The sequence below is a fragment of the Nomascus leucogenys genome, chromosome 2 (assembly GCF_006542625.1).
Source record: "Nomascus leucogenys isolate Asia chromosome 2, Asia_NLE_v1, whole genome shotgun sequence".
Taxonomy (NCBI): Eukaryota; Metazoa; Chordata; class Mammalia; order Primates; family Hylobatidae; genus Nomascus; species Nomascus leucogenys.
In genome coordinates this window covers 155,078,815-155,093,734 of record NC_044382.1, presented here as the reverse complement: position 1 = coordinate 155,093,734, position 14,920 = coordinate 155,078,815, and the positions used below count along the sequence as shown (strand labels likewise).

General features: G+C 62.8%; 1 protein-coding gene across 3 annotated transcripts in view; it reads left to right on the top strand.

Moving 5' to 3' along the window:
- Positions 1 to 14,920, top strand: part of CBFA2T3 (CBFA2/RUNX1 partner transcriptional co-repressor 3) — a 63,471-nt gene that overhangs the window by 32,319 nt on the left and 16,232 nt on the right. The window contains exons 2-5 of one of the 3 annotated variants that reach the window (XM_030820390.1): positions 5,698 to 5,850; positions 9,102 to 9,176; positions 14,154 to 14,395; positions 14,665 to 14,754. In XM_030820390.1, coding sequence (XP_030676250.1) covers positions 5,730 to 5,850; positions 9,102 to 9,176; positions 14,154 to 14,395; positions 14,665 to 14,754 — 528 coding nt within the window. In that variant the 5' untranslated portion in view covers positions 5,698 to 5,729. Of the gene's footprint in view, positions 1 to 5,697; positions 5,851 to 9,101; positions 9,177 to 12,048; positions 12,480 to 14,153; positions 14,396 to 14,664; positions 14,755 to 14,920 lie in introns of those variants that run through there. The other 2 variants (XM_030820398.1, XM_030820408.1) reach the window with 2 other exon arrangements.

Genomic DNA, 14,920 nt, shown 5'->3' with positions numbered 1-14,920 from the left:
CTTCGAGCTCTGGAAAGAAAACCCCTTGGGGTTTGAAAGATGGTCCTTACGCTCATGCCTCAGAGCCGGCCACCACAGGCACTACCCCAGACCCTGCATGGCGACGGGCCACCCATCCCAGCCTCCAGTACGAATCAGCGTCCCTTTGGCCCACGTGACAGCCACAGGGCTGCGCATCCCAGCGTGGGGCTGGATGCCTGGGCTGTCCCAGCAACGCTGAGTCAGGGTCCAAGCTGGCTGGCATCGGGACCGTTTCATCTCCTGGGGGCTCCAGGCACATGCCCTGGTGCTTCTGGGCTCTGAGACCCAGAACAAGTCACTCACCCCCTCTGGGCCTCAGTTTCCCTGTCTAGAAAGTGGGTGTAGTGACAGGGCCCGCCTCATGGGGCAGCGGGTAGATGGTGCTGAGAACACGCCTGGGGCGCCAGGTTCCTCCGTGACGTTAGCCCTTCTTGCCACTTCTGTATTCTGCCTTGAGATACAAACCCCTTGAGACGGCTGCTGAGCCCCCGGGGTTGCCTGAGGGCCATTGCACCAGGACGCTGGGGTCTACTGTGAAGCTCTGTGAGGTTTCATTTTTCCGAGTGGTTTGATGACTTCATTCGCCTCCGTGTGTCTGGATAGGGCCGTCTTGTGGATGGAGCGGGGAGCAGGGCCAGCAAGTGGTCTTGGGGACGAAGGGATGTGGCCAGGCGTCTTCCTGTGTGGTTCGCAGCCATGGGCTGGTAGCCCACAGGGCCTCCGAGCCTCGAAGTGGATCTGGGGAGTAGAAATGGCCCGTGGCTGAGGTGCAGGGTCTCAAAGGGGAATGGGGTGGGAAGCCAGGCACCCAGGAAGGACGAGGCTGCCCCTGTCTAGCGGTGCCTTAGCCTGGAGAGGAGCCTGCCGTTGGCCTTGGCGGAGCTGTGGGCTGGTGGGAGGCTCCAGAGACTCCCCACACTGCTTGCGGGTGCAGGGATAGAGGAGGATAATAATAGCCACCATTTTGAGTGATCGCAGAGAGTGCTGGACCCCCCTGCTGCGCACGGCCTCATCTCCATCCCCTTTGAAGAGGCAAGGAAATGGGCGGAGAGGCTGTGGCTTGCCCGAGGAAGCCAGGCCAGCAGGACTCAGCCTCCCTCTGTGGCTGTGGGGTGGACCCACCGTGCCTCCCTTCCCAGCCAGCGCCAAGGAGATGGGTGTTCAGGGCAGCCATGGGTCCCCTGCCCTGAGCAGCCGGCCCCCCATGTCTGCAGAAAGCACCTGTCCTGCAAGCTGGGCAGCCCAGCCTTTCCCACCTGCCGCAGACTAGCTCTCAGCCCCGCCCCCTTCAGCCCCGCCCCCTTCAGCCCCACCTTCCTTCGGCCCCGCCCCCTTCAGCCCCACCTCCCCTCAGCCCCGCCCCTGACCAGGGCGCTCCACTCACCCCACTTCCCTCTCTGCTCCCCTCCAGCCCCTAAGCAGGGGAGAGGGGAACCCAAAGAGGCATTTCCCCTGGGGGACTTCCTTTGAAGGCTACCCTGGGCGAGATGCATCCTGGGGGGCCCAGTCAAGCACAGAGACCCTGTAAACGGGTCGAACAAGAGGCAGGACCGCCCAGAGTGGGGTGACATCCTGAGGACTGAACGGGGAAGGGTGGAAGAGCTTCACGGGGGCGGGGCAGCCTCTCCTGGGGAAGTGAGGTTGAAGCTGAATCCCAGAGGGAACTAGGGGTTGTGGGGGAGTCGTGCATGGTCCTGAGCCCCGCAAGGGGGGAGAGCAGGAAGATGGGTGTCATGGAGGGGGTGTGGGCTGCTGAAGCCCCATGTACAGTGGAAGCTGCTGAAGGGTCTTAAGCAGGAGAGAGACGATGTGCCCCACCAGAGACGGCCCCAGCTGCTGCTGTGCAGACCTCCCGACTCCCTGCTGCCCATACCCCCACCCCGCTCCTTCCCAGGTCCCTCCTGCATCCCCACCCCGCTCCTTCCCAGGTCCCTCCTGCATCCCCCACCCCGCTCCTTCCCAGGTCCCTCCACAGGTCCTGGCCAACTCCCAGGCTGTTCTCTTGGCCACAAATGCTGTTCCTCTACCTCTCCACACTCACCCCTCGTCTTCTATGAGGGCCCTTGTCACTTTCTGCTTTCTCGGGTGGAGTCTGCGCCAGGGGCAGCCCCAGGAGCAGGTCCCAGCCACACGTTGCTCCATGAGCCTTGGCCTGGTTTCCTTGTGTGCTAGGCGGGGCGTGGGGACCTCCCCGTCATCTTCCTATCACCTGGCTTCCTCCACATGTACAGAGGAGGAAAGTGAGGCTCAGAGAGGGGAAGAGGCTCTCCCTAGGACACACAGCCAGGAGCACTCAAACAGGATTCAAGACACCCGTGAGGTCCCATCACCTGCACAGCTGCCTCCGCACAACCCGGGGTGGGGCCCAGAGAACAGAGGGGAGGACACCACCAGCTCCCAGGGGGTTCCTCAGGCACGGGGCCTCCTGCCCCTGTAGCCTCTGTTCAGCCTCAGGTTTGAATCCCAGACCTGCTGCCTCTTTGCAAGTACCCTGAGGTCTAAAAGGAAGCGAGCGTGTTGATGACAAGCAGGGACTTTGAAGTCCTGCAGAGCCCTGGCCCTGTGGGGGCAACACCAGGTCACGGTTCCGATCCAGACCCGCAGCACACTCGCGGTGTGACCTTGGGTAGATGACTTCACCTCTCCGAGCCTGGTCCCTCCTAGTAAAATGGGCTGATGGCAGCATCAGCCGCAGAGGGTCCTGGTGAGGGTGCAATGAGTCATCGGTATCTGTAGAGCACTGAGAAGGGTCTTCCTGCAGTGAGCCTCTGTCCAGGTCTCTGAAGTAAAGGGGCGGCCTCCTGTTCTGCCCAAAGGGAACCACACGAAGTCCCCGACTGCTCCGGGCGCCGGCAGGGCACTGTCTGTTCTGGCTTCGGGATCCAGAGTGTCACGAGCACGCAGGTGGTGGCCATAAACCCTTGTTGGATGACGGCTGTGGCGACTCCTTGCACCGTGGCATGACGCCCCAGCGGTCTCCTGGCCACCCTCTCCACCTTAGGAACTGTGGCGTATCCATCCATCCTACGAGCGCCCGTCCAGCGCCCGGTGCCAGCTCCCCAGTGGGGCTCTCTGCATCCACTTCTGTTTTATTCGAGTCTCATGGCTCAAATGTAGCTGCCTCCATGGGAGGGCTTTGGAAAGTCCAAACAGGGGGCATCCCCGTGTCCTGGACCCGTGTCCCCAGAGCCAGCCTGGCGTTTGAAGCTCTCAGCCACATCCCTGCCTGCTCCCTTCTGGGCATGCCCAACCCACGCTGGCCCAAGGGCAGCCTGGTCTGAAAGAGCTGACCCCCACAGGAACGCCCCCCACAGGAACGCCCCCCACAGGAACGCCCCCCACAGGAACAGCCCACCACGTTCGCCTTCTTTGGTTGTCACCAGGGACTGGCCACCAGCCCTGCAGCCAGGCAGTGTTGATGGCCCCCACAGCTGTGGCCGCATGTGTGCCCAGCCATCAGCCTCCGGACAGGCGGGTGGCCAGGAGGGGCAGGGCGCCCCGTGGGAGGGAGGCCAGCGGCTGTGCGGAGGGAACAGCAGGTGCCGTGAGGCCTGTGGCTGTTTACTGGCTGCTTCCTCCCCCCACCGCTCCCCACAGGCCCAGCAGACGGGGCTGCTCCACTCCTGCCTGGAGCACCAGGGGCTGGTTAGAGCCCAGGCGCCACTGCCCTGAGATGTTAGGCAGGACCTCAGCATCTCTGAACCTGTCTGCCCCTCTGTAAAAGGAGCCGGCGGCAAGAGGATCAGGAGAGGTTTCCACCATATTTGGCATGTGATCACTGTAGAAGTCATTTATCTGTCACCTTCCACAGAGGCCGCGTGGCCGTGGCCCTGGGTGGATCTCTCCGTCTGATGATGCTGCTAGGGCCCCGGGAATGGGGAATGGGCAGAAGCAGGGGCAGTGCCCACAGTTGACTAATAACATGACAGACACCAGCCCCCAACTGTGGCCTCACCTGCTTCATGCCCCAGGCCATGGGTAAGACCCACAGGTGTTAGCAGGAGGAGGGTGCAGGGCAGTCGTGGGTGAGACCCACAGGTGTTAGCAGGAGGAGGGTGCAGGGCAGTCGTGGGTGAGACCCACAGGTGTTAGCAGGAGGAGGGTGCAGGGCAGTCGTGGGTGAGACCCACAGGTGTTAGCAGGAGGAGGGTGCAGGGCAGTCGTGGGTGAGACCCACAGGTGTTAGCAGGAGGAGGGTGCAGGGCAGTCATGGGTGAGACCCACAGGTGTTAGCGGGAGGAGGGTGCAGGGCAGTCGTGGGTGAGACCCACAGGTGTTAGCGGGAGGAGGGTGCAGGGTAGTGGTGGGTGAGACCCACAGGTGTTAGCAGGAGGAGGGTGCAGGGCAGTCGTGGGTGAGACCCACAGGTGTTAGCAGGAGGAGGGTAAAGGGCAGTCGTGGGTGAGACCCACAGGTGTTAGCAGGAGGAGGGTGCAGGGCAGTCCAGTATTTAGCAGATTGAGGATGCCCACCTTGCTGCTCTAAGCCACGGAAGCCGCCGAAGTCTCAGGCACGGATCCTAGGTCTTTCTGCCTTGCTTTGGCGCTGGCTGACTTTGCCTTAAGATAAATGGGGAGGTCCAGGGGCTTACACCCGCATCCCCTGCAGAAAACGCCGCAGACAGTGTGCTGGCTTGGCCTCCCGGTGTCTCGGGCAGGTCTGTGCTGCAGCCCTTCGGTTAACCTGGAAGCCTCGTCTGCAGGCCCTGCTCTCTGGGTGGCGCAGGGGGGCTTAGTGCCCCCCAGTTCCAGCCCACCAGCGCCTTGAGCTTTTTCCTGCCGTCTCCACACACCGCTGGCCCTGGGTAGAGCTTCTCAGACTTCAGGGAGCCTCAGACCACGAGGGAATCTTGTTCAGCTGCAGGTTGTGATAAATCAAGTGTCCTGGCATTACCACCTGCGGGGGGCTGCGCTCAGCGCGGCCAGGCCTCGGCCACCCTGAAATCAACGCCTCCTGCGCCTCTGGTGGCCACACTTGGTGTGGCCAGGCCTTGGCCATCCTGAAGTCAACGCCGCCTCTGTCTTGGCTGTCCTATGAATCACCGGGGCAGAAGACGATTAAAATAGAGGTTTTGCCGCCCTAGATGGGCTGCCTGCCAGCCTCTCCCTGGGCAGACACCGTCCCCCGCCCCCCAGCCTAGGGGAGCCTTTTAGCATCTGAAAGTGGAAGGGACTCGTAGAACCATGGCTTCTGGGGCCCGGACCAGCAGCAGCCCCACCGGGGAACATGCCGGAAATGCAGATTCTGGGTCTCAGACTGACCTGCTGAATCAGACCTGGGGGGAGAGGCTGAGGTCTGTCCGAACACCCCCCCGGGGGATGCTCATGGAGTGGGGAGCAAGGCACCGCGGCCTCGGGGCACTGTCCACTCCCTGGTGTGTAGAAGCCTCAAGCCTGGAGTGGGGCACGGCTCTCCCAGGGCCGCCACACACCGAGGGCCCCAGCTCCAGCCTGGCCGGCCACCTGAGATGAGCTGGCCCAAGCCCCTCCTCCGGCCTGGTTCTGCCCCCGTCATCCTGCAGGTGGGACGTCAGCCACCTGTCAGGACATCTGGGGCAGACTGCCCCAGTGCTGGGCAGACACTCATTGGGGCCTTAGCTGGGAACCATGGGGCTGCGGTCACTGGCCTCTGCACTTAGCCTGCTTCACCGACTCTCTCTTTCTCCTTTGATCGCAGCCGCAGTGGACAGGAAGGCTAAGGCCTCAGCAATGCCGGACTCCCCAGCAGAGGTGAAGACGCAGCCCCGGTCCACACCCCCCAGCATGCCGCCCCCACCGCCTGCTGCGTCCCAGGGGGCCACACGCCCCCCTTCCTTCACGCCACACACACGTAAGTAGCCCCTACCTGGCAGCTGAGGGCCAGGTGTTTCAGGGGAGCCCCTTGTGTTGTTTGAAATTCTGAGCTTCCTGCCCGGAGCCGGTGGGCACCTGCTGTGAGCCCTGAGTGTGAGGCGCTCATGTGGCCCAGAGCCCAAGCTTGGCCGATTCAAATCCCAGCTTCCCGGCTTCCCAGGGTGTAGCTCTGGGCCATGTCCTTGCCTTCTGGGGGGCCTGGGCTTCCTCTTCTGCAGTGCAGGTCCTCCCAGGGCTGTGGTGGGGCCAGGTGAACCCACACAGGCCTTGCACCAGGGCCGGCCGTGGGTCAAAGCCGGCCGCTGTGCCTCAGGCTCCTGCCTCGTCCTGCAGGCCTAGGGATGCCAGGCTCATCCAGAGGGAATGTGGAACTCGGATGGGGTCAGGGGCTTCCCCAGGGTCACACAGCAGGTCACCTGCGTACAGGCCCCATGGAGGGACCACAGAGGCGGCTCTGGCCTTGGAGGGGCTCAGATCCCAGGAGCTCCACAGCCTGGCTGAGCAGAGGGGCCAGGGTGGGGGCCTCGGCACAGGAGGCCGGAAGGGCGGGACCTCGAGAAGCTGTCAGGCCTTGTCTTGCTGGCCCTGGGCAAGGGGTTGGCCATGCTTGGCGCACAGAGCTGCCAAGGGTGTGGGGAGCTCTGGGAGGCTCCACTCTGTGGAGTGCCTGGGAGGCTGTGGGGCAGGGAGCAGCCAGTTCTCATCACAGTCACCCCCAGAGCCTTCGCTTTGAGGACAGACATTGGTGCTCTGTGGCCCAGTTGCTGGGCTGGTGGAGTGGCAGCATCCCTGCCCTCAAGGCCGGGGCTCAGGAGGGCATCTCAGTGTCTGCAGGGAGACTCCATGTGCCACCTGCACATTCAGAGGCCAGAAGGCCCTGTACCTGGGGGACCCTCCCCAGGCTCTGAAATTCAAATGAAGCCCCTCTCTGGGGGAGGAGCCTGAGACTTCCGTCCTGCTGACCCCGGGTCCCCCACAGGCCAGGAAGAGCTGCTTCCTCAGTCCCTTTATGTCACGACTGTCCCCAGAGCACCGGGTAGCTATAGGCCAGGCCTGGCTCCCTTCCTGGCTCTGGCCCTGAGGCCGGGGGCCTGCTTCGCCGAGGGCTTTGGCCATCATCTCCCCTCCATCTGGAAAGAGCACTGGCTGTGGGGTCAGGCAGCAGATTTGCGGCCCTGTTTGTAGGATGTTGGCTCCGAGTCAGCCTCCTGACTTGGTTGGGGAATGGGGTGGCCCAGCACTGGGGTGCCCCCAGGTGTACCGCCCAGAGGCAGGTACAGCTGGAAATATGCCCAGCACTCAGTAGGAGCCAAACAACCTAACGCCTACTCCCTGCACCCGCGGGGGCGTCCACGTGTCACGGAGCCTGTACTGGGGGCCGGCCCTGCTTCGGACAGTCGGGACGCGGCACTCACGATTTTGCAGGTCCTGGAGGATGGCAGGCCCAGCGTGCAGGTCCTGGCTCTGCGGAGCTGGCCACGGTTTCTAGTGAGAGGTTGGCTGGGCTTTTTCTCACGTGTCCTTGTCACACGGCGATGTGGCGGGGCTGGGATCACCCTTCCCTCTCTTCCGGAAGAGTCCTCCCGTCTGGTATGAACCAGGAGCCATCTCTCCACCAGGCAGCTTGTGACCACACCGAGCCCACGTAGGTAGAGAGGGGAGACCCCTGGTGTGTTGAATTCGCAGCACACCCCCCCGTCCTGGGGGAGGCAACGCTCAGGGCGGACCACAGGAGACCCGGCCGTGGGTGCAGTGCCTAAAACGCCCGCTCCACAGACAACCTCAGGCCCCAGTATCGGGGACAAACGCCGTGGGCTGAGCCTAGTTCCCCAGACCCTCAAGGCTGCGTCTCCCCCACCTGCTCTTCCCTGGGGACCGGCAGCCTCTGCTTCGAAGGTGCTGGTCTGATGCTCCTGGCTGGAGGTGGGTTGGGATCAGTGGAGCCTTGGGCTCTGCTTCCGGAGACCTGTGAACGGATGTGAGGGCAGCCGGCATGCCTGGGGCTGGGGTCCTTCCCGCCCCCTCCACTCTCAGCCCACCTTGGGGTCATGTTTCTGGGGTGAGGTCCCAGCTGGTTTAAGGAGCACGAAGGTTATAAAAGAGATAAGCAGGTGCTTTTTCTTTTCTAAGCCCATGCTTCAGTCCCAGCAGGCTGTCAGGAGCATCAGTCTGAGGCTCTGGCCACCCCTGAGGTGGCCTCAGATTCATCCCGTAATCCACGCAATTCCCTGAAAGCCAGGTGGTTGGCCGCACCCCTGCCCCTGGCTGGTGGGTGCCCTTCAGGGGCCACGGCTCAGCTGCAGAGCCCTGCCGGGAGGCTCCTCCCCGGGAACTGGCCTCTGAGCCAAGCTGATGGGAGACTGAGCCTGAACGGAGACTTGAGGGCCGAAGTTTTTCTTTCCCAGTGACTGCCCTGGGCGCAGATTCATCTTGGAGTTGAAGCTAAGATGCTGCTGCGGGGCTGGGGGGTGGGGGGAAGGAATATAAGGAGCAGGGACCCAGACCAAGCTCCTCTAAAGCTGGGAGGACCCTTAAAGGGCTAAGGCTTTATCCTGCCCTTGACTACCCCCATGACAGAGAACTCGCTACCCGTGTTTACTAGCGCTACAGCCTGTCTTCCTGTGGCCTTTGCCACTAACTTCAGCTCGGGCAAATTCAACCTTTCTTTCTTTTTTTATATAGTAGGGTTTGGGTCTCCCTACGTCGCCCAGGCTGGTCTTGAACTCCTGGTCTCAAGCGTTCCTCCCGCCTTAGCCTCTCAAAGTGCTGGGATTACAGGCGTGAGCCACCGCGCCCGGCCGAATCTTTCTTCCTGTTTGGTGCTTCCTCCTCCAGCGCTGACCCAGGGCTTTGTTTTAGAGACTCCAATCTGAGACTCAGGTCACTTTTAGGAGATGCGGCTTCGGCCCAGGTCCCTGAGAATGGTGCTGATGGGGTCACAGGGGCCTTCCGGGAAGAGGACGTTGAAAACGGGGGGCCCTGCCCCTGCTCATAGAGAAGCCGCAGTTCTTGTAGACCCTGGAACAGTCAAAATGGCCCTCAGGGATCACCCACTCTCAGAGAAGGAAACTGAGGCTCGGAGAGGGGCGTGGCCTGGCCCCAGGTGGTGACAGAGCCCCATCAGAAAGTCACTCTGAGAAGCAGGAAACGTCGGCCCGGGCGCCCCTGAGGGCGGAGTCTCCTGCCCACGCCCCTCCTGACAGCGTGTTCTTCTTATTTTGCTTACAGATCGAGAGGACGGGCCTGCGACGCTGCCCCACGGCCGTTTTCATGGCTGCTTAAAATGGTCTATGGTCTGTCTCTGTAAGTAAAATAACAAAAACCGCAGGCCTCCCCGGAGGTCTTCACCGCAGCACCCTCAGCCGGCCCAACACTGCTGCCCTGGGGGCGCTCGGCTCTCCTCCACGGCCTCCGCACCCTCAGCGTTGCTTCTGTTGTGTTGGTCCTGCCTCCTTAGGGAGAAGAGGGCACAGGAGGGCAGAGCTGCCGGGTCCCTGCATCCCACAGACCCTCTGCTCCAAGCTGCAGGGCCTTAGGCAGGAGCAGAGCCTCTCTGAGCTCTCCTTCCCCAGCAGCAAAACATGGCCAGTGGGGCTGACTGCGAGTGCCGAGGGGAGGGGCGAGACACCGTCCCTGGCCAGCCTGTAGCTCAGCCATTGCTAGGGCAGACCCCACCTTCCCGGAGTCCCAGCTGCAACTCTTCCTGCCAGGGTGACCTTGGCCAGGTACCACCCACCCGTGCCTCAGTTTCCCCACCTGTAAAATGGAAGTCATCACGGCCCCTAGTGCCAACGGCGATCTCCAGGAGCCATGAGATGATGGGGCCGGGCACACGCTGGGAGCTCAGCGGGCTTGAGTCACCAGCAGACGTTTCTGTCGACCTGTGTGGCCCATGGCAGGCGTTCAGGGAGCACGGGCTCTTACCAGGCGGTGTTTAGAGTTTTTGTCAACCAGTGACTGCAGCCATGCTTGAGCCCATCAGACAGCTCCGGTCCATCACTACCAGCCAGCCTGGCCCAGGTGTGGCTGCTGCGGCACTCCCGGCTCTAAGAACGAGGGCGGCAGAACAACTGTGCGTTGTTTCTGTTGCACAGGGCTGTCCTTGTCACAGCCGTTATTCTGTGATGGGCCTGGGCGTGCACCCGCGCCTGGCATGCGGCTCCTGGACAGTGGCCGTTGTCACCCACTGTGTGATCTTATGGATGGTAAAGTTGGTGAATCTCAGCTCCTGCAGCCCCCACAGCAAGGAGCAGGGGTGACAGGAGGGGCTGCCTTAGGGCGCCTCTGTCGCATCTGACCCCCCACCAAGGCTCTGAGGCTGGGGGAGCCACAGGGGTGCTCGCATGTGCCCCCAAACCTCAGCTGGGGACACGTGTGCGGTCTAACTTAGTAACACACCTGTTGCAGGAATGAAAGCACTTGTGCCGGGGTTATTTTTGGCGTCTCTTTAGCTGCTGAGTCTGCCCAGCAGCGCGGGAGGGAGTGCGCGGGCAGGCGAGGGCGAGCAGGCCGCCGGAAGGACCAGGCACCCAGGGCAAGGCTGGTAAGCACACCTAAGGGAGGGCCAGGCCCTGGCCGGCCGGGACGGTGGGCAGGGGCCCCGGCGTGCACCGTGGCGTGTCTGAGAAGCCACTGGAAGGTCCGCAGTCCTGACGACAGTCCCGTCTGTTCTGGAGAAACCAGCCTCCTGCTGTGGTGAGGTCTCCCATGGTGATGGGCCGTCTCCTGGCCTTGCTGGGTGACCGCAAGTGGCTGTCCTCAGTCTTGATGGGGTGTGTGTGTGTCAGAGTCCACCGTGTGGCCAGATGGAGCTCACCAGTGAGAGGGAAACAGCAGCGCGGTGGGGTCCTCCAGACAGAGCCTCAGAGGGCGAGAGACCAGGGGCTCGGTGCATCCTGCGTCAGTGTCCACTGTCCCCCTAGAGGAGGGAAAGCCCCAGAATACAACGCCGTTATCGGTGCCGCGCACTCCAGAGGGGCCTGTGCATCCATCCTGAGCCCAGGAAGGCGCTGCTGAGACCATTCAAGTCAGGGGCGCAGACAGGCTCCCCCCTGCGCAAGTTGCCCCGGTTGAGGGGAGCAGCCGCTCAGAACACCGTGTGGAGGTTTGCGGCCCCAGCAACAGAGATGTCTCAATTCTGCAGCCACCCCATAGGAAAGGCCGAGGCGCGCCTGCACTCAGGTTTTGTGCCATATCTGACCTGCAGTTAGCGGTTTCCAGAATTCCACTAGGCCGTTTATTGCCAACAGCCTCACAGAACACCCAACCCATAAAACCAGTCAGGACGGAGCGACCCTGGGGGCCTGACTTGGGCAGCGCAGGAGAGGCTGGGGAAGCCCAGGTCAGGCCTGAGCGACTCTGGCTGGGGACACGCGGTATAAAGGAGGTCAGTGCCGTGCTGTCCTCTGGTCCCTGGAGCCCCACTTGGAACTCCAGGATGGGTTGGGAGTCATTTGCAAATGAAGAAACTGAGGCTAGGCGCCGAGTCTGACTCAGGGCACGTCTGGGCCTGGCGGCCGGTCCTCACTCCTAACCAGGGCAGCTTCCCCCAGCCCTCGAGGGCAGGGCTGTGTCTGTCTGGACGTCCTCACCACGCTGGTGTGTCTGAGGGCCTCTGCGGCGTCCCCCGCCCTCCTGGCCTCCCACAGCCCCTGCAGCGGATATCTGTGAGGCCCAGGCTGGAGCGAGAGCAGGGTGAGCGCTGGGCCCCGGGGGAGGCCGTCGTTGTGGGCACATCTGTTCCCCCCGCTCCACCAAGAACATCCTGAGCACAGGGCCGGCCTCACCCCTGTGCCGCTGTGCCCAGCGCTGGCTGCTCGGTGTGTGGGGTCTGCCGGGGACAGGAGGCAGTCTCAGGGAGCCGGGCCACCCTGCTGTGTGTCTTCGGTTCCTCGGAGCCCATCTGCCACGTGGGATGTGTGTGATAACCGCGCAGCCTGTGTGTGCACAGGTGCAGAGCCAGGCTCGGGCCACAGCACAGCTCCCTGACCCGGAGGCGCCTCGCAGGTGCCGCTAGACGGCGGGTCGGGAAGGTGGGAGCCTCAGGCGGCTTCTGGGAAGGTGGAGTGGAGGAGGCCGATGGCAGCCACCTGAGGGTTACTGAAGGAACAGTTAGAGAGGCCTCACCCCTCAGAACGGCCTTGGTGGAGGTACGGGCTGGTCAGTCACCCTCTGGAGGGTGTGGCCCCTTCCAGTGCAGGCCTGCAGGAGCGGGTAGAAAGGGAGGCCTGGCCTAGCTGGAGCCCCAGCTGTGGGACGCAGCCCAGGAAGGGGGGCCGGCATGTGGGCCCCCACGTCCCATGTTCCCTCCCGTCCAGGCAGAGACCACAACACTCAGCAGGGGTCACCTCCCAGGGCCCAGGTCAGGATGGGCAGGGCTGGCCTGATCTGAGGGGTACACCAAGAACCCCCACCATCCAGGGCACATGACGTAAACAGCTGGTGCCTACCGGCTGCCCAGGAGGAGCCGCTGCACCAGCCCAGCCCAGCGGCATCTCCATCCTGGAGAAAGGGTTTTCCTCTCCTCCTCGGCACACACAGACCCCACCAGGCCTCAGCCACAGGCGCGAACACACGGCTGGAGCCTCGGAGGAATTCGGCCCTGAGGTAGCAGGTGGCTCTGAGCTGCCCCCCCCAACCCCCAGACCCACACTCTCAGCACGGGTGAGGGGTGGGGCCCCTGGAGAGGGGCACTCAGGGCCACAGTGGAGCAAGAGAGACGCGCATTTACATCATAGCCGTGCATGCGTGTGTGCATGTGTTCACATTGTGTGCATGTGCACATGTGCACACGTGTATGTGTGTAAGGGTGGTGGGGGTGAGTGGAGGCAGGGAAATGGAGGGCTCACTCTGGGGGCAGGGGAGTTGGTACCCTGTGTAGGGAGCGTGTCCTCGTGCAGGAGGCGGGAGCCAGCCGTGAGTGTGTGTGGGGCTTCGGTCCTCCTGACAGCAGGAGCTAGCCAGGCCTTCAGGCCTCCAAGAGGCATCTGGTCCCCCTCCCCTGTCAGCAAGGGACTTGGGAGCCCTGTGACCTCTGACCTGTCTGCAGAGCCTGGAGGTCACCCCTCAGGCTCCTGAGGCCAAGGGCACAGGGTGCAGGTGTCCCGGGCACAGGAGGGCTGCCCTGGCCTTCTTGCAAGAGGCTTGGCCTTAGCTCTATCACCTGAGAAAAGGGGTGAGGCCCGGCCCTGGGACTTTCCATAGCAGCCCCATGTGTGCCAGGCCCCTGGAACGCTGACCCCAATAGCAGGGCCAGCCAGGCAGTCACGTCTCAGTGGCCAACAGGCGGCCATGCAGCACCCTCATCAGCTGTTCCTTATGTCACCTGCTTGTCCTCAACATGCGCTGGCCTGTGTGCACATGCATCTGCGTGTCCAGCCGCCAGGGGCAGGAACCCACCCAGTGTGCCCTAGCTCTTCTGCCTCCTGGAACCCCATTAGCAGGCGTTGGGGCTGTGTGCAAATGAAGGCATTGCTCACGGCTGGGAGTCACCTGTCTGGGACATTGCTCAGGGCTGGGAGACACTTGTAGGAGGGACATTGCTCAGGGTGGGAAAGCACCTGCAGGGGACGTTGCTCAGGGCTAGGAGATGCCTGATTGGGGTGGGGGTATTGCTTGGGAACATCATGCCAGAGGTGATGGAAGCTGGCCTTCCAGGGGGATGAGCGACTTCTCATTTTCCAAGTCTCCTGTGCCTCCAGAAAGTGGGAACTGAGCCGTCAAGCCCCCATTGTGTGGAGAAGCCCCTCGCTCCCTGTTCACCGTGAAAACCTGAGCCAGCCTGGTGGGGTCAGTGTCTCCCAGGCCAGGCATAGGGGCCACACCCCTGCTGGGTGTGAAGGGCCTGACTTCAGCCCCAGAGCAAGTCCCAAGGGTGGTGCCAGGCAGGAGAAGCCACACTCAGAACGCAGTCACTCCACAGCCACCACCATTGTGGGTGCCATCCCAGCCCTTACCCACTGGGGACCTGGGGCAAAGAGGCATTACCTCCCTGGGAATCCATTTCCAGGTCTGTAAGGGGGTGTGTGTGACCTCTCAGAGCAGGCTGGAAGGACAGATGGTCAGTCTGCAAAGGTCCGGCTCAGATGCTCTGGGCGGGCCCAGGGCTCCCGCCGTCATCCTCAGCACTACTGTTCTTGTGTCTCATCATTGTCGCCGTCACTATTGACATTGTCACCTTGGTCGCTGCTGCCCTCACTGTCACCGCCGTCTGGGTTGTGTTGTCACCATCACCTTTGTGTCCTCGTGTCCCTCGCCCTCACACCCGCTTCCCTCCTGCAGTGATGAACGGCAGCAGCCACTCGCCGACAGCCATCAACGGTGCACCGTCCACACCCAACGGCTTCAGCAATGGCCCGGCCACCTCGTCCACGGCCTCCTTGTCCACGCAGCACCTGCCCCCGGCCTGCGGGGCCCGGCAGCTCAGCAAGCTCAAGCGTTTCCTCACCACACTGCAGCAGTTTGGCAGTGACATCTCCCCAGAGATCGGGGAGCGCGTGCGCACACTGGTGCTGGGGCTGGTGGTGAGTTGGGCAGGGGCAGTCGGGGCCTTGGGACGTGCATATTCCCTCCGTTTAATGAGGAGGCAGCCACAGCCACTCCTTACGTGGGCACCACGCTGACAACCGGGTGTGGACCCACTCCCCTGATGCCACCTGTGCCCTCCCAGGCCGTGCCCACCTCCTGGGCTGCCTGCCTGCCTCCCACATGGAGCCTCCTCCTCGGGCATGGGCGGGTCGGCGCTGGCTCACGCCGAGCGCTGCTGATGTCAGGTGGGTTTTCTCCCCTGCAGAACTCGACGCTGACGATCGAGGAGTTTCATTCCAAGCTTCAGGAGGCCACCAACTTCCCTCTGCGGCCGTTTGTCATTCCCTTCCTGAAGGTAATAGCAAACCCATCCTCCGTGCTACAGAGGCCTTCCTAGAAGGCGCCTAATCCCGTTCCTTGCCAGTGTGGATGGCGGTGAACAGGCGGGAAGGGGCTTATGTGGCCAGATAGGCAGGTGGGTGAAGAGGTGTCAGGCATCGATCTTGGCCACCCTGGGACCC